General features: G+C 39.2%; 1 protein-coding gene, 1 non-coding gene and 1 pseudogene across 2 annotated transcripts; 1 reads left to right on the top strand and 2 right to left on the bottom strand.

Annotated features, from left to right (window-relative positions):
- Nucleotides 1-8,672: 8,672 nt before the first annotated feature.
- Nucleotides 8,673-9,584, bottom strand: LOC122474423 (annotated as a pseudogene).
- Nucleotides 9,585-14,349: 4,765 nt separating this feature from the next.
- On the bottom strand, nucleotides 14,350-15,294 carry LOC122475368 (olfactory receptor 1J4-like). The gene has a single exon (XM_043567295.1). The coding sequence runs from the start codon at nucleotides 15,289-15,291 to the stop codon at nucleotides 14,350-14,352; it is 942 nt and encodes a 313-aa protein (XP_043423230.1). The 5' UTR covers nucleotides 15,292-15,294.
- A 1,913-nt stretch (nucleotides 15,295-17,207) lies between these two features.
- TRNAK-CUU lies at nucleotides 17,208-17,282 on the top strand. The gene has a single exon. It is a non-coding gene; the product is annotated as a tRNA-Lys (tRNA).
- Nucleotides 17,283-19,397: the final 2,115 nt, after the last annotated feature.

The following is a 19,397-nucleotide window of genomic DNA, read 5'->3' as shown; positions in this document are numbered from 1 at the left end:
TAGATCTTTTACATCTTTGGTTAGGTTTATTCCTAGGTATTTTATGATTCTTGGTGCAGTTGCGAATGGGATCATTTTCTTTATTTGTCTTTCTGTTGCTTCATTATTAGTGTATGAGAATGTAACTGATTTCTGTACATTGATTTTGTATCCTGAGACTTTGCTGAATTCATGGATCAGTTCTAGAAGACTTTTGGTGGAGTCCATCAGGTTTTCCCTGTATAATGTCAAGTCATCTGCAAAAAGTGAAAGCTTGACTTCATCTTTGCCAATTTTGATGTCTTTGGTTTCCTTTTGTTGTCTGATTGCTGATGCTAGAGCTTCCAACACCATGTTAAACAACAGCGGTGAGAGTGGACATCCCTGTCATGTTCCTGATTATCAGGGGGAAAGCTCTCAGTTTTTCCCCATTGAGGATGATATTAGCTGTGGGCTTTTCATAAATGGCTTTTATGATGTTTAAGTATGTTCCTTCTATCCCAACTTTCTCGAGGGTTTTTATTAAGAAAGATGCTGAATTTTGTCAAATGCTTTTTCTGCATCGATTGACAGGATCATATGGTTCTTTTCTTTTATTACTGTGATGTATCACGTTGATTGATTTGTGAAACTTGAACCAGCCCTGCAGCCCAGGAATGAATCCCACTTGATTATGGTGAATAATTCTTTTGATATGCTGTTGATTTCGATTTGCTAGTATCTTGTTGAGAATTTTTGCATCCATATTCATCAGGGATATTGGCCTGTAGTTCTCTTTTTTGATGGGTCTCTGTCTGATTTGGAAATCAAAGTAATGCTGGCTTCATAGAATGAGTCTGGAAGTTTTCCTTCCCTTTCTATTTCTTGGAATAGCTTGAGAAGGATAGGTATTATCTCTGCTTTAAATGTCTGGTAGAATTCCCCAGTGAAGCCATCTGGTCCTGGGCTCTTATTTGTTGGGAGATTTTTGATAACTGATTCAATTTCCTCGCTGGTTATTGGTCTATTCAAGTTTTCTATTTCTTCCTGTTTGAGTTTTGGTAGTGGGTGGGTGCTTAGAAATTTGTCCATTTCTTCCAGGTTGTCCAGTTTGTTGGTATATAATTTTTCATAGTATTCCCTGATAATTGCTTGTATTTCTTAGGTATTGGTTGTAATAATTCCGCTTTCATTCATGATTCTATCTATACGGGTCATCTCCCTTTTCTTTTTGAGAAGCCTGGCTAGAGACTTATCAATTTTGTTTATTTTTCAAAAAACCAACTCTTGGTTTCATTGATCTGCTCTCCAGTTTTTTTAGATTCTATATTGTTTATTTCTGCTCTGATCTTTATTATTTCTCTTCTTCTGCTGTGTTTGGGATGTCTTTGCTGTTCTGCTTCTATTTCCTTTAGGTGTGCTGTCAGATTTTGTATTTGGGATTTTTCCTGTTTCTTGAGATAGGCCTGGATTGCAATGTATTTTCCTCTCAGGACTGCCTTCGCTGCCTCCCAAAGCATTTGGATTGTTGTATTTTCATCTTCATTTGTTTCCATATATTTTTTAATTTCTTCTCTAATTGCCTGGTTGACCCATTCATTCTTTAATAGGGTGTTCTTTAACCTCCATGCTTTTGGAGGTTTTCCAGACTTTTTCCTGTGGTTGATTTCAAGTTTCATAGCATTGTGGTCTGAAAGTGTGCATGGTATGATCTTAATTCTTATATACTTATGAAGGGCTGTTTTGTGACCCAGTATGTGATCTATCTTGGAGAATGTTCCATGTGCACTCGAGAAGAAAGCATATTCTTTTGCTTTTGGATGCAGAGTTCTAAGTATATCTGTCAAGTCTATCTGATCCAATGTGTCATTCGGGGCCCTTGTTTCTTTATTGATCCTGTGTCTAGATCATCCATCCATTGCTTTAAGTGGGGTATTAAAGTCCCCTGCAATTACCACATTCTTATCATTAAGGTTGCTTATGTTTGTGATTAATTGTTTTATGTATTTGGGGCTCCCGTATTTGGTGCATAGACATTTATAATTGTTAGCTCTTCCTGATGGATAGACCCTGCAATTATTAAATAATGCCCTTCTTCATCTCTTGTTACAACCTTTAATTGAAAGTCTAGTTTGTCTAATATAAGTATGGCTACTCCAGCTTTCTTTTGACTTCCAGTAGCATGATAGATAGTTCTCCATCCCCTCACTTTCAATCTGAAGGTGTCCTCAGGTCTAAAATGAGCCTCTTGTAGACAGCAAATAGATGGGTCTTGTTTTTTTTATCCATTCTGATACCCTATGTCTTTTGGTTGAAGCATTTAGTCCATTTACATTCAGTGTTACTATAGAAAGATATGGGTTTAGAGTCATTGTGATGTCTGTAGGTTTCATCATTGTAGTGATGTCTCTGGTACTTTGTGGTCCTTGCAACATTTCACTCACAGAATCCCCCTTAGGATCTCTTGTAGGGCTGGTTTAGTGGTGATGAATTCCTCTAGTTTTTGTTTGTATGGGAAAACATTTATCTCTCCTTCTATTCTGAATGACAGACCTGCTGGATAAAGGATTCTTGGATGCATATTTTTTCTGTTTATCACATTGAAGATTTCCTGCCATTCCTTTCTGGCCTGCCAAGTTTCAGTAGATAGATCCATCACTAGTCTTATTGGTCTCTCTTTATATGTTAGAGCGTGTTGATCCCTAGCTACTTTCAGAATTTTCTCTTTATCCTTGTATTTTGCCAGTTTCATGATGATATGTCATGTAGAAGATCAATTCAAGTTACATCTGAAGAGAGTTCTCTGTGCCTCTTGGGTTTCAATGCTTTTTTCCCTCCCCAGATCAGGGAAGTTCTCAGCTATGATTTGTTCAAGTACTCCTTCTGCCCCTTTCTCTCTCTCTTCCTCTTCTGGAATTCCTATGATATGGATATTGTTCCATTTGATTGCATCACTTGGTTCTCTAATTCTCCCCTCATACTCCTGGATATTTTATCTCTTTTTCTCAGCTTCCTCTTTTTCCATAATTTTATCTTCTAATTCACCTATTCTCTCCTCTGCCTTCAATCCATGCTATGGCCGCCTCCCTTTTATTTTGCACCTCATTTATAGCATTTAGCTCCTCATGACTACTTCTTAGTCCCTTGATCTCTGTAGGAATAGATTCTCTGCTATCCTCTATGCTTTTTTCAAGCCCAGTGATTAATTTTATGACTACTATTCTAAATTCTTGACCCATTATATTGCTTAAATCATTTTTGATCAATTCGTTAGTTGTCGCTACTTCCTGGAGTTTCTTTTGAGGATAATTCTTCCGTTTCTTCATTTTGGGTTGTCCCTGTGGTAGCTCCAAACTGCAGGGCACTTCCCTGTGCTGTCTGGAGAAACTTGTGTTGGTGGGTGGGGCTGCAGTCAGACCTGATGTCTGCCCCTAGCCCACCGCTGGGGCCGCAGTCAGACTGGTGTGTACCTTATCTTCCCCTCTCCCAGGGGCAGGACTCACTGTGGAGTGGTGTGGCCCCTATCTGGGCTACTTGCACACTGCCAGGCTTGTGGTGCTACTTCGATGGGATCTGGCCAAGGGCATATTAGCTGAGGTGGATATCCAAGGTGCACAAGGGTGGGAGGGGCAGGCTTAGCTCACTCTGCCATAAGTGGTCCCCTGTGGGAGGGGCCCTGCAGCATGGGGACGGAGGCAGGCAGACCCGTCGGAGGGATGGATCCACAGAAGTACAGCTTTGGGTGTTTGTGCAGTGCAAGCAAGTTCGGTGATGGGAACTGGTTCTCTTTGGAATTACGCCTTGGGGATGGGAGAGGCAGATGGTGGTTGCCAGTGCCTTTGTTCCCTGTCGAGCTAAGCTCTGTCTTCTGGGGTTCAACAACTCTCCCTCCTGGTGTCCTGTCACCCTCCCCACTCTCCAAGCAGAGCTGTTGACTTATAACATTCCAAGTGTTAAGTCCCGCTGGCTGTCAGAACTCACAGGGTCAGGCCCCTCTGCTTTTGCAAGCCAGACTCAGGGGCTCTACCTTGCTGGGCGGGCTGCCCCTCCACCACCCCAACTCCCTCCCTGCAGTCTGTGTAGCATGCACTACCTCTCTGCCCTTCCTATCCTCTTCCATGGGCCTCTCGTCTATGCTTGGCTCCAGAGAGTCCTTTCTGCTTCTGAAGGTTTTCTGGATATTTTAGGCATATGTGGGTGGAATCTAAGGGATCAGCAGGCTGAGGTGAGCCCAGCGTCCCCCTATGCCACCATCTTTCCTAAACATCTAAGTGAAGATTTCAACACTCCTCTCTTAATAATCAGTACACAAGTAGAGAAGAATGAGATGACTTGAACAACACTATCAACCAGATTGTCCTAATGGCCTTAGAAAATATTCTATTCAGCAATAGCAAAGTACACATTCTTCTCAAGTACATATGGAATATTTATTGAGATGGACCATATGCAGGACCATTAAACAAGTTTCATGAAGTTTAAAGGATTCAAATCATACCAAGTATGCTATCTGACAAATATGGAAATAATTTAAGAATCAGTAAAGGACATCAGAAAAAAAAATTCTCTAAATATTTAAAAACTAAATAACACACTTCACTTCTAAAAAAGCCATAGATCCATCACAATTCTGGAGTTCAAGTTATATTACAAAGCTGTTGTGATCAAGACAGTGTGGTACTGGCACAAAAATAGACACATTGATCAATAAAACAGAATAGAAAACCCAGAAATTAACCCACAGCTATAGGTGAATTATTCTTCAACAAAGCAGGAAAAAATATCCAATGAAGAAAAGATAGTCTCTTCGACAAATGGTGTTGGGAAAACTAGACAACAACATACAAAACAATGAAACTAGACCACTTTCTTATACCATACACAAAAATAAATTAAAAATTGATGAAAGACCTAAATGTGAGACAGGAAATTGTAAAATCCTAGAGAAGAACAAAGGCAGTAACATTGTTGACATCAGCTGTAGTAACTTCTTACTGGATATGTCTCCTGAGGCAAGAGAAACAAAAGCAAAAATAAACTATTGGGACTTCAACAAAATAAAAATCTTCTGCACAGTGAAGGAAACAATCAACAAAACTAAAAGGCAACCTATGGAATGGGAGAAGATATTTGGAAATGACCTATCTAATAAGGGGTTAGTATCCAAAATCTATAAAGAACTTATCAAACTCAACACCCATAAATCAAATATTCTAGTTAAGAAATGGGCAGAAGACATGAACAGACATTTTTCCAAAGAAGACATCAAGATGGCCAACAGACACATGAAAAGATGCTCAACATCTCTCACCATCAAGAAAATACAAATCAAAACCACAATGAGATATCACCACACACCTGTCAGAATGGCTAAAATTAACAACACAAGAAACAAGAGGTGTTGGCAGGGATATGGAGAAAGAGGAACACTCTTATGCTATTGTTGGGAAGGCAAACTGGCAGAACCACTCTGCAAAAGTGTGGCAGTTCCTCAAAAAGTTAATAGAACTACCCTATGACCCCAGAAATTACACTAATGTTATTTACCCAAAGGATACAAAAATACTAATTCAAAGGGATGTATGCACCCTGATGTTTATAGCAGCATTATCAACACTAGCCAAATTATGGAAACAGCCCAAATGTCCATTGACTGATGAATGTGTAAAGATGTGGTGTATAGATACAGTGGAATATTATTCAGCCATCAAAAAGAATGAAATCTTGCCATTTACAATGACATGGGTGGAACTAGAGAGTATTATGCTAAGTGAAATAAGTCAGTCAGAGAAAGACAAATACCATATGATTTCACTCCTGTGTGCAATTTAAGAAGCAAAACAAATGTACATGGTGGGGGTTGGGGGAGAAGGGAGGCAAACTAGGAAATAGACTCTTAACTACAGAGAACAAACTGATGGTTACCAGAGAAGAGGCGGCCAGGAGGATGGGTTAAACAGGTGATGGCTATTAAGGAGTGCACTTGTTGCAATGAGCACCAGGTGTTGTATCTAAGTGTTGAATCACTAAATTCTATACCTGAAACTAATATTACACTGTATGTTAACTAGTAGGAATTTAAATAAAAACTTGAAAAAGTATAAATAAAAGTAGATAGATAAGTCATAGGTCAAGAAAAAATTAAAGGATTTTTAGAAAACACTTTCAGTTAATACTTTCAAAATGAGAACAGAACATATCAAAATTTGTAAGATAAACAAATAGGAATGCTTAGAGGGAAATCGATAGCACTAAATGCCTATATTAGAAAAGAATAAAGGTCTCACATCTGTCACCTAAAATTTCAGCTTAAGAAACTAGAAAGACAAGAGCAAATTAGACTCAAAGTAGGGAAATATAGAAAATGAAGTAAGAAGCAATAAAGAGAAAAGCAGAGAATAGTGAAATGAAACACAGAAAAATAATATGTAATAGCAGTAAAACTAAAGTTGGTTATTTGAGAAAAATGATAAAATTGATAAGCCAGATGGATCAAGGGGAAAAAAAGAGAAAAGATACCCACTACTATTATTAAGAATAAGGAAAGGTACCTGGGTAGCTCATAGAAAAGCATATGAGGGTGTCTTTTGAGAGTGATGGAAATGTTTGTGGTCTTGATTGTGGTGATGGCTTCATGTATATACATCATAATACATTAAGTTGAACATTTAAAACTGTATGTCAATTACATCCCAATAAAACTGTAAGTGAAAGCAAAGAAATAAGAAATAAACAGGAGTCCCCTTGGACAACTGAAGTATTTCCATTGAGACCTTTCTTTCATTATCTTAATTGAACAATCTTCACAGCAGGGAAGACTTTCCACACAAGCATATTTCACAGCAAAATTTAACATGGAAAGACTATTTTTCTCTATCTTCATTTTTCAGAACATATTCCTTTGGAAGAATGAGGTTTTTCCACCCAGTCACAATCTAAAGGATGGGAGATCAGAGTGACATCTGCTCTATTCCAATGTGTTATGAAGGGATGATTCTTTATATTTGGTCCATGTTTCATTATCTACATCACCTCCAAGGACAAGAGGTTCTTTCATTGTGTTGGAAATGTTGGCAAGATTTTCCTCCTGTGTTATACCATATCAATTACCTATAACATTCCCAGCATTTGGTGTAGATGTTTATTTTCAGGATATGCATCTTTTTAAAAAAATAACAGAAATTTATTCTCACATTTGTAGATGCTAAAAATCCAAAATCTAGGTGTTAGCAGAGTTGGTTCAGTGAAAATTGGTAAAAGGAAATTTCATTTAAAATGAAATCTAGGGGCGCCTGGGTGGCGCAGTCGGTTGGGCGTCTGACTTCAGCCAGGTCACGATCTCGCGGTCCCTGAGTTCGAGCCCCGCGTCGGGCTCTGGGCTGATGGCTCAGAGCCTGGAGCCTGTTTCCGGTTCTGTGTCTCCCTCTCTCTCTGCCCCTCCCCCGTTCATGCTCTGTCTCTCTCTGTCCCAAAATAAATAAACGTTGAAAAAAAAATTAAAAAAATAAATAAATAAAATAAAATGAAATCTAGAGGCTAGAAGGGGGAGCTGTCACGTCCTACCCCTGGTCATCAATTGCAGACCCCAATAGGAATAGAGAGCTCCTTGCAAGTCTTACAAGTAGATACACCACTTTACTAGGCCCACCAGGAGAAGAAAGTTGCTGTCCTACCCTAGCAACAGCCCAGCCAATGAGAGACTGTCATAATTCAGCCAATGAAAAGCCACTATGCCTTAAAGCCCAGTTTATTCCAGTGGACTTCTTGATTCAGTTACATGCTTGCTCCAACTCACTTAATCCAAGTGTTCTCAACCTCCACTGCACATTAGAATCACCTGCCAAAAGTTTTGTATTGTATTTAGATTTGGGGAAAACATATGAAGCATTTAGTTAGTCAGCTACTCTACTTGGTAAGCCAGCATTCTGAATGTCCTTATCTTAATACTTGGAGTTAAATTTAAATTTTATAACTCTAGAAAAAAATATTTTAAGAATTGAAAGCGAAACTAACGAGCAGATTGCTAAAATATGGATTATCATTAATTTTATACAGCCATTTTAAAGGTGTTCTAATTATCTACACCATTAAGGTTCACAAATGTTGGTACATTTTCATATGAGGTCCACATAAAGTCTTGATGTTTCCAAACTACATCACATTTGACATCTCCAAAATTCTTCAACATAGGCATCAGAATTGTAAAGAATGAGAAGATACAGCTAATACAAATGCCTAACAGATCCAAATAGCAAATAAATTTGCAATCAAATGCCTTTTTCCTTAAAGAGGAAAGCAAGGATTTTTTTTTTTTTTTTGGTCTATTCATGAATAAGAGGCAATTGTTAAGGAAGATTTCCTCTCCTGATTTAAAAAAGTTTGGTGCTTTGAAGACAATTGAGATAAGGGTGTTTCTGTATGTGCCAAATGCCTGAGCTTAAGAAAACCTAAAGAGGTATAAAATAAAGTAAACAGAAGTTTGGTTCACAGAATGCAGATGGTTACAGCAAATATCACTTGATGTGTCTGGCCTGGAGGTTAAATTAACTCATTGGGTTTAGGGAGAACAAACAGGAAGAACTGTAAAAGCCCGTAACCTGGAAAAAGGGAAGTGGAGAGGGTGCCAGCAACAAGGATGGTCCTCTGCACAGTATTCCAAGGAAGAATCTCTGACAGTGCCATTTGGTGAACTAAGAACTGAGGTAAGGTGATTGTCACTTGGAGAAAAAGATCTCCCTCTTAAAAAGTCCCCCCAGAGTCCCTTTCATGTCCCTGTTCCTCAGGCTGTAGATGAAGGGGTTCAGCATTGGGGTGACCACTGTGTACATCACTGAAGCAATTATGTCTTTCTCAATGGAGTTGTTTGATCATGGGAAACATGCACAGAGCCATAATTGTCCTGCAAAACAGAAATACCACAGAGAGGTGGGAGCCACAAGTGCACAAGGCTTTACAGATCCCCTTGGTAAACCTGAGGGAACCCTTAGGATGAAGACTCCAATGCAGACATAACAGACCAGGATGCCAGTCAGTGGTATGATGATTTCCAGCAACCCCCACTGGGAAGTGAAGATGACCAACTCATTGATGGAGGTGTCAGAGCAGGACAACTTGAGCAGAGCAGCAAGATCATGAAAGAAATGAGGGATAGTGATATTGTGGGATAATGCACTGCTACATTAGAGTAACCAGGACACAATCACTAATGAGACATACAGGTTTTCTCATATGATGGTGGTGTAGTATAGATGGCAGATGGCCACATACCTGTCATATGCCATCACTCCAGGGAGATTACCAATACAACCAAAAAAATATGAAAAGAAATACATCTGTGTTACCCACCCTGAATAAGGGATGGGTTGATCTCAAGTATGCATATTTATCAACATTTCAGGGATGGTGTCAGATGAAAAGGAGACATCTGTGAGGGCCAAGTGGCTGAGGAAGAAGTACATGAGAATGTAGAGGTGAGAGTCCAGCCTGACGAGCAGGATGATAAGCAGGATCCCCAGCCCTATGGTCAGGCACAAGCCCAGGAACAGGGTGAAGAACACATCCTGTTGCTCCAGCCTTATTCGGGAGCCCAGGAGGAAGAACATGATGCTCTTGTTCTCCCTCTACATGCTGCTTTTCTGTCTACTGGGAGTAAGGGGATAGGGAAATGTCAGAGACTTTGGAAGTTGATAATGGCCACCATTATCATTTCTTATTTTCTCCTGGAAAAAAAAAATAAATGCATGGATTTCTATCATTCCCTAGTGTTGCCAAAGCATGAGACACCCTCAATGCCCAACATGATTCCTTTCAGTGAAAACCAGAGCAAAATTATTCTTTATTTTTAACCTACCATGTTCCTAGCACTGTGCTACTAATTGGAGATACAAGAGTAAGTAGGACACTCAGGGCATCTTCCCCCAGGATACTGACCCTCCAGAGCATGCCTGACAGAATACAGACTTAAGGTATGGATCTACAGCCAGATTGCTCTATCAATGGAATATTATTGAGCCATAAAAAAGAAGGAAATCTTGCCATTTGCAGTGACATGGATGGAGCTAGAGAGTATAATGCTAAATGAAATAAGTCAGACAGAGAAAGACAAATACCATATGATTTCACTCATATGTAGAATTTAAGAAACAAAACAAAAAAGCAAAGGAAAAAATGAGAGCGAGTCAAAGCAAGAAACAGATTTTTAATTATAAAAAAACAATCTGATGGTTACAAGAGGAGAGGTGAGTGGGGAGATGGGTTAAATATGGGATGGAAATTAATGAGTGCACTTGTTGTAATGAACACCAGATGTTGTATAGAAGTTTTGAATCACTATATTGTACACCTGAAACTAATATTAGAATTAAACTGGAATTTATTTTTATTTTTTAAAATATAATTTATTGTCAAATTGGCTAACATACAATGTGTAAAGTGTGCTCTTGGTTTTTGGGGTAGATTCCCATGGTTCATCACTTACATACAACACCCAATGCTCATCCCAGCAAGTGCCCCCCTCAAGGCCCATCACCCAATTTCCCCTTTCCCCCACCCTCCCATCAACCCTCAATTTGTTCTCTGCATTTAGGAGTCTCTTATGGTTTGCCTCCCATCAACCCTCAGTTCTCTGTATTTAAGAGTCTCTTATGGTTTGCCTCCTGCCCTCTCTGTTTGTAACTATTTTTTTTTTAAGCTTTAAAAATGGGCAAACTATTTGACCGACTCTTAACCAAAGGAGACTTGTGGATGGCAAATGAACACATGAAATGTACTTGACATCATTATTAATGAAACAGGGTGCTATCAAAAAACAACAACAACAACAACAACAACACCAGACGCTGAATAGAAGCAAGGCAAGATTTTATTCACGGCCAGGCCAAACCTGATCTCCTAATCTTAAGGAAAAAAGTGCAGAGGATGGCCCTGAACAAAGGCAGCAGCGGGCTTATATTGATTTTAGCAAGTCAGAATACATCATTATTTGGTTAACCAATTACAATTTACAGCATTTCATGGTAGCCAATTATATTGTGACACACAGACGTTAGTTTTGGCGGGAACCTATAAATTTTAAAGGTCTTTATCCTAAGAGGGTTTAAAATGACCAATCATAGTTAGACAACTGAGATGCTGTAGGGCTTTGAGTACGTGACTTTTTACATGTTGGTCTTGCCTAGGCCAGATCTTGGTAGAGGGGGTGGGGGAGCGTTTTGCATCCTAAGTTATCTATTTAGTAAGCAGGCGAGGTCACAGAAGTGAGATAAGGCGGTTAGTAATTACTGATAACCCTAATAGGGAACTACATAAGCCTTTTATCTCAACCATTCATGAAAGGTGAGTTTAAGCCGAACTTATATACAATAAGCTTTCTGATATCTTATAAGTTGACCTATTACAATTAATAAGGAAAATACAAATTAAACTGCAATGAGATAGCACTACACACCTATCAGAATGTCTAAAACTGCTATCCAATGTCGTTGAAGATATGAAGCAACTGTAACTCTCATACACGGCTGGTGGCAGTGTAAAATGGTGCTACCCTTTGAAAAACAGTTTACAAGTTCTTTAAAAGTTAAATATATAGCTAGCATATTGCTAGGTCTTTGCCCAAAGGAAAAAGAAAATGTAGATGTCCATACAAAGACATACAAGAATGTTCATAACAGTTTTATTTAATAGCCAAAAACTGGAACCAGTCCAAACATCCATCTACAGGTAAATGGACAGAAGGGTTGTGGGATATCCTTATAATGGAATACTACTTAGCAATAAAAAGAATGAACTATTGATAAAAATTTGTACATGGGTGAATCTCAAAATGCTTATGCTGAGTGAAAGAGGACAGCAGCAAAAAAAAAAAAAAAAATACATACTGGCTGATTCCATTTAGATAAACTTCTTGAAGATGGAAATAATCAATGTGGAAAAAAAAAAAAAAAAGATCAGTAGTTCCCCCGGGGACAGATGGGAGAAACAAAGAGGGGCAGGAGGGTAAGCCTGAGGAAACTTCATTATCTTGATGGTTTATCTTTGATAGTTTCATAGATGTATACCTATGTTAAAAGGATCTTGCCATTCCTCTATCGAATAGCATCCAGTGGATTCCCAAATCACTCACACTAAAGATGAAACTCTACTATGATGCTTAATTTTATGTGTCACCTTGGCTAGGCTACAGTAACCAGGTATTTAGACAAACACTATTCTAGATGTTTCTATGAGGGCATTTTTAAGAGAGATGAACATGTTAAAATTTAAATTCAAGTTAGTTAACATACAGTGTAGTACTGGTTTCAGGAGTAGGATTTAGTGATTCATTAATTACATATAACACCCAGTGTTTATCCCAACAATTGCCCTCGTTAATGCCATTTACATGGCATTAATGCCTTCGGTCACCCATTTAGCCCATCCCCCCGCCCCCTCCAGCAACCATCAATTGTTCTCTGAATTTTTAAGAGTCTCTTTTGGTTTGCCTCCCTCTCAATCATCAGCAGGTTTTGAGTAGATTGCCCTCCATACTGCAGATGGGCCTTATCCAATCTATAGGGCAAAAGACTGCCTTCCCCCAAAGAAGAAGCAATTTTGCCAGAAAACTGCCTTTGGGTTCAAACTGAAACATTTCTCTGGATTTCCAGCCTGTCACCCTGCTGATTTGGGACTTACCAGCCTCCATAATCACATGAGCTAATTCCTGAAAATCTCCCCCCATGCGCCTCTCTCCCACAAACATGCACAAACCCTCTTGGTTCTATTTTTCTGGAGAATTTTGACTAATACGCTTACTATGACCTGAGGTGCCTTACAAATGTGGTTCCTTGATATCTTTAACATATCGTCTACCACCCACCCCCCACTCATCCCTGTATAGCTACAGAGGCCCATTTAACGTTCCTGGAATAGGCCTGATACCATCTTACCCCAGGGTATTTCTTAGTTGCTGATCTTCATGCTTGGGATGCTTTTTCCTCAGAAATCCCCATGGCTCACTTACCTGTCCTCACTAATGTCTTAGTTTAAATGTTACCTTTCCAGTGACCATTAAATTATAAAGCACCACCCCCCACCAGAACTCTCATTTCCCCCTTCTTTTTTTTTTTATGAGTATAGTTGAATACAATATTACATTAATTTCAGTTGTACAACATGATGATTCAACAAGTTTACACATTATGTTATGTTTACTATAAATATAGCTACCATCTGTCCTGATACATTGTTATTACAATGCCATTGACTATATTCCTTATGCTCTGCCTTTTATTCCCATGACTTATTCATTCCATATCTGGAGGGCTGTTTCTCCCACTCCTCTTCACCCATTTTGCCCACTACTGACCCCCCTTCCCTCTAGCAACCATCAGTTTGTTCTCTGTGTTTATAGGTCTGATTCTGGGTTTTGTTAGTTTATTCATTTCTTTTTTGTTTTTAGATTCCACTTATAAGTTAAATCATATTGTTCCCCGCTTTAATGTTTCCTTTACTTACAGCAGTTTTTACCTACAAACAAAACTTAAAATTTATGCGTTTAATTCAGACACAAAAACTCATCTCCCACAGAGCTTACATTCTAGTAAAGAAACAACGACAATAAAGGAAATAAGTAAAGCTCATGGTATGTTAGAAGGTTGAAAACTGCTATGGAAAAAAAAAAGGAGCATGATGAGTGGGGTCAGGAATGCTGGAATGTAAATTCTGCATGGCAATCGATTTGGAGGTCTTTCTGTTTTTTAACTTGCACACCCAGAGCTTGGAAAATTGCCTAGCATATAGTAGTCATGGTAAATATTGAACAGTTATGAATTCACACATTTATCTTTTCCTTCTCAGAAGTAGAAGCTCTCTGTTTGGGAATAAGACAACACTTATTTTCCCAGATTAAAATTAATCAGACAGATAGAGGCTGTTCTCACCACAAAAATCCAACTTAGAGCAGAAAATCATAATCTTTCTAAAATGGAGAAATTTGGTAATTGAATTGACTCCTCTGTGCTCCCCTATTAACTTCTTGTCACAGGCACAATCAAATTAAAGTTCATTTCAGTTTTAACAAACCATCGAAATCACTTTATTATCTAGCTACTGCATTTAGAAGGTAAGCATTCTGGACTTTCTAAAACTAAACATTAGAAACTTGACTGAATATTTGTAGACAAGAAACAAGAAATAAGGAGCTTGTTTATATCTCATTTACTTCAACAAATAGAAACTGTGGGTTATAATTAAAAGCTAGGTATGACCAAAGTGAAAGGGGTCAGGTCCTACAACATAACTGTCCATTTAAAGAGTAGTTGGGAAAATGCAAGAGACATGGATAGTCAACAAACAATTTTGCAAGAAGTCATCTCTAACAAGGTCAGTGGGTAAAGTAATACAATTAGGTGATTCTCACTTGGTGAAAACAATGTTGTTTCTGAAAAGAATCTCCAGAGCCAATTTCATGTCTCTGTTCCTCAGGCTGTAGATGAAGGGGTTCAACATGGGGGTGACCACTGTATACATCAGTGAGGCAATCATGTCGTTGTCATTGGAGTTGCTCGATGAGGAAGAAAAGTACAGTGCCATAATTGTTCCATAGAATAGAGACACTACAGAGAGGTGGGAGCCACAGGTGGACAAGGCTTTGCGGATACCTTTGGTAGGGGGCACCTTCAGAATAGAAGCCCCAATGCGTCCATAAGAGACCAGGATGCCAGTCAACGGGAAAATGACAACTGCAGCCCCTGCAGTAAATATGACCAGCTCATTAAGAGAGGTGTTTGAACAGGACAGCCTGAGTAGGATGGGGAGGCTACAGAAAAAGTGGGGGATGATGTTGTCAGCACAGAAGGACACCTGGGTCAGGAGGAGGGTGTGTAAGAGGGCACTGCCACAGGAGAGAATCCAGGAGCCAGCCACCAGCAGCACACACAGATCCTCCTTCATGATGGTGATGTAGTATAGAGGATGACAGATGGCTACATACCTGTCATATGCCATCACTGCGAGAAGGAGATTATCAACACAACCGAAAAGTATATAAAAATACATCTGTGAAATACATCCTGGATAGGAGATTGATAGGTGCTCAGTCTGCATGTTCATCAGCATCTTTGGGACAGTGACAGAAGAGAAAGAGACATCAGTGAAGGCCAAGTGGCTGAGGAAGAAGTACATGGGGGTGTGGAGGCGGGAGTCCAGCCTGATGAGCAGGATGATGAGCAGGTTCCCCAGCACCGTGATCAGGTACATGCCCAGGAACAGGGCAAAGAACACGGCCTGCTGCTCTGGCCAGATGGGGAGCCCCAGGAGGAGGAACTCAGACACGCTGCTCTGGTTCTCCCCCCTCATGCTGCTTTCTCTCCTCTAGGAATAAAGAGAAATGGGAAATGACAGGTGCTTAGAAATACTATGCATAGAAATTACTGTATAGTCATATATTTTCTCCAAGTGACTGTCAGCATTCAGGCAAATATTGCCTTGCAATTCACATATGGATGCCTCGTCCAGTCTCGTGAGAGGGATGCAATGAGATTTGTGTGAACCCTGACAGTCACTTGGAGAAAGTACGTGACACCAAACTCTTCAGTCAAAATCAGGAACAACTCATTCTTTTTTGATTTTGTTTTTTACACATGTGGAGACACTGTGATAGGCACTAGGAAGAAAGTAATGAATAAATCCCTTCCTCTGGGGAGCCCACATTCAAGTAAGCAGCCTCACAGCACTGATGAAGAGCATAGCTCTGCAGCCAGACTGCTTATGAGCTTGTATCTGGTTCTTGCTTATCCTGATTGTTGCTTGCCCTCTCTGTCTCTCTGTCTCTGTCTCTATCTTTGTCTCTCTGTCTGTCACATACACACATACACATGCTTGCCACTTAAGCATTGAGAAGATTAAAGAAACATGCCATGTACAAAATAAGCCCTCAATACACAGACTCACTTCACACCATTAGAATGACTATCATCAAAAAGAAAGGGAAGGGAAGGGAAGGGAAGGGAAGGGAAGGGAAAGAAAGAAAAGAAAAGAAAAGAAAAGAAAAGAAAAGAAAAGAAAAGAAAAGAAAAGAAAAGAAAAGAAAAGAAAAGAAAAGAAAAAAGAAAAACGGAGGCAGGGAGGAAGGAAGGAAGGAAGGAAGCAAGCAAGCAAGCAAGCAAGCAAGGAAGGAAGGAAATTAGTGTTGATGAGGATGTGGAGAAATGGGAACACTTGTGTATTGCTGGTACACGTAAAATGGTGCAGTTATTATGAAAAACACTATGGCAGTTCCTTAAAAAATTAAGCACAGAATTATCATAAATCCAGAAGTTCCACTTCTGGGTATATATCCAAAACAATTGAAATAAGGTTCTTAAATATTTGTACACCCATGTTCAAAGCAGCATTATTCATTTTTTATGAATATAATTTATTCTCAAATTGGCTTACATACAACACCCAGTGCTCATCCCAATAAGTGCCCTCCTCAATGCCCATCACCCATTTTCCCCTCTCCCCCATCCCCCCATCCCCCCTCAATTTGTTCTCTGTATTTAAGAGCCTCTTGTGGTTTTTTGGCCTCCCTCCCTCTCTGTTTGTAACTATTTTTTCCCCTTCCCTCCCCCCATGGCCTTCTGTTAAGTTTCTCAAGATCCACATATGAGTGAAAACAAATGACATCTGTCCTTCTCTGACTGACTTATTTCACTCAGCATAATACCTTCCAGTTTCATCCACATTGCTGCAAATGGCATGATTTCATTCTTTCTCAAAACAGCATTATTCATGACAGCCAAAGATGGAAACAACCTGTGTCCATTGACAAATGAACGGATAAACACAATGTGGTATATACATACAATGGAATGGAAGGAAGGAAATCCTGACTCCTGCTACAACCTGGATGAACCTTGACATTATGCTGACTAAAATAAGTCAGTCACCAAAGTATAAATACTGTATGATTCCACTTACATGAGATCCTAGAATAGTTAAATTCATAGAGACAAAAAGTAGAATGGTGGTGGTCAGCAGTTAGGGAGAAGAGAAATGAGAAATTGTTCAGTGTATACAGTTTCATTTTGAGAAGATAAAAAAGTTCTGGAAGTAGATGGTGGTGATGTTGTAAATGTACATAATGCCACAGAACTGCACACTTAAAAAATTACTTACATGGTAAATTTTATGTTACGCACATTTCACCAAAATAAAAAAAAAAACCTTTAAGTTGGAAAATGTATCAGGAAGAGTTGATAAATTATTGACTAAAGATAATAGTCAGGGGTGTCTTGCTGGCTCAGTTGGTAGAGAGCATGAGACTCTTGATCTCGAGGTCGTGAGTTCAAACCCCACGTTAGGTGTAGAGATTACTTAAAAATAAAATATTTTATAAATGAATGAATGAATGAATGAATGAATGAATGAATGGTGACCAAAAAATAAATAAACTCACTGTTTTGGCAGGATGAGTGACCAAGATCACAGGTCAGGAATTAAAGATAACGGAGGTATGAATAGGCCATCAAGCAAAATCAAATAGCTTACTGAAAATGTGTTTACTTCTGTGGTCTCTCTCACACATTCAGGGAAACAGTGAAGGCCCAGACCATGGCCCCTGAAGATTACTTCATCCGCAGCAATTGACTCACTGCATTTTAAATAAATTTTCCAATAAATAACTTCTTCATGTCTGCCATCATCTCTCTCCCCTTTTATCTCCAGTACTTCAAAATGGCTGAGTTCTTTTCTTTTTAAGTTTATTTATTTATTTTGAGAGAGAGAGAACTAGCAGGGAGGGGTAAAGAGAGAGGAGGACACAGGATATGAAGTGGGCTCTGTGCTGACAGTAGAGAGCCCAATGCATAGCTTGATGATCACGACCTGAGCCAAAGTTGGATGCTTAACCAACTGAGCCACCCAGGTGTCCCCAAAATGGCTAAGTTCTAAGCACACAAGCAATGTGAGTGACATGAGAATTTGCCCAATGGTGTGGCCAGAGAATCAAGATATTACAGATGGTATTGGACTGAGGAGTTATATCAGAATTCATAGTCATCTGAGTAACTAGACAAGGTTCCAGAATTAACTACACCATGTTCCCCAAAGTGGAAATTTGGAAATTACTGAAGGTCAATGAAGAAAATTGGGGGCCCTGGAGAAGTTCAGTAGTCTTCAAACCACATGGACAAATTGCCACCAACTTAGCATAAAGAGGACTTTGCTTAGAGCTTCCTGTTTATGTCTAGGGCTGAGACAAGGGGAGACAAGAGGAGACAAGACAAGAGGGCTGAGACAAGACTCTGGGGCTGTTTCCCTAAGTCAAGTGCATACACATATTGCTATGTCCTGCACATATGTGAGTGTGTTAGACACAAAAACAGACACACAGAGTAACACAGAAACAAACCCAAGGTCCTATGCTTTGGCTCTCTCTGACCTATACTCATCTCTAGTTCAAAAGTGTAGAAGTTTGCATGGATTCATACTAACTTACATTCCTCCTTAAGATGAAACATTTTGTCACACACAACTTTAAAAAACATGCAGAAGGAACGCTTCTATGTTGTTTGGGGGCTGTAAAATGCTCAGCTGCTATGGAAAACAGAATGGAGTTTCCCTAAAACATTAAAAATAGAATTGCCACATGATCTTGCTATCTCACTTCTGGGTATATACAAGAAAGGACTGAAATCAGGATCTCAAAGATATATCTGCACTTCCATGTTTACTGCAGTCCTATTCACAATAATTCAGTTATAGAAACAACCCAAATGAGAAGAATGGGTAGAGAAAACGTGGTATAAACATAAAATGGAATATTATTCTGCCTTAAATACGAAGGAAATCCTTCTATCTGTGACAACATGGATGAACCTGGAGGACATTACACTAAATGAAATAAGCCAGTTACAGAAGGACCAATATTGCAGGATTTCACTTTTATGAGGTATCTAAAAGGGTCAAACTCGTAGAAACAGGGAATAAACAGTAGTTACCAAGGGGAGGGGGAGAAAGGTAGAGCTGTTATTGATATAAAGTTTTGGTTATTCAAGATGAATTAGTTCTAGAGGCCTGCTATACAGCATAGTGCCTGCAGTCCACAGTACTTTATTGTGCACTTCAAAATTCATGAAAAGAGTAGATCTCATTTTAAGCTATTTTAACTTCAAAAAAAGAGGAGGCACAAGGAAATTTTGGGATGTGATGGACATGTCTATTGCCTTGATTGTGGTGATAGCTTCAAATGTATATGCATAGGTCCAAACTCATTAAATTGTATACATTAACTTTATACAGATTTTTGTATCAGTTACACCTCAATAAAGCTGTTTAAAAAAATCATGCACTCAGCATAATACCTTCCAAGTCCATCCACGTTGCTGCAAATGGCAGGATTTCATTCTTTCTCATTGCCAAGTAGTATTCCATTGTACATATAAAGCACATTTTCTTTATCCATTCATCATTTGATGGAC

This window comes from Prionailurus bengalensis, chromosome D4 (genome assembly GCF_016509475.1).
Source record: "Prionailurus bengalensis isolate Pbe53 chromosome D4, Fcat_Pben_1.1_paternal_pri, whole genome shotgun sequence".
Lineage (NCBI taxonomy): Eukaryota > Metazoa > Chordata > Mammalia > Carnivora > Felidae > Prionailurus > Prionailurus bengalensis.
The sequence above is the reverse complement of the archived record's forward strand: the minus strand, read 5'-3'. Positions and strand labels throughout refer to the sequence as shown.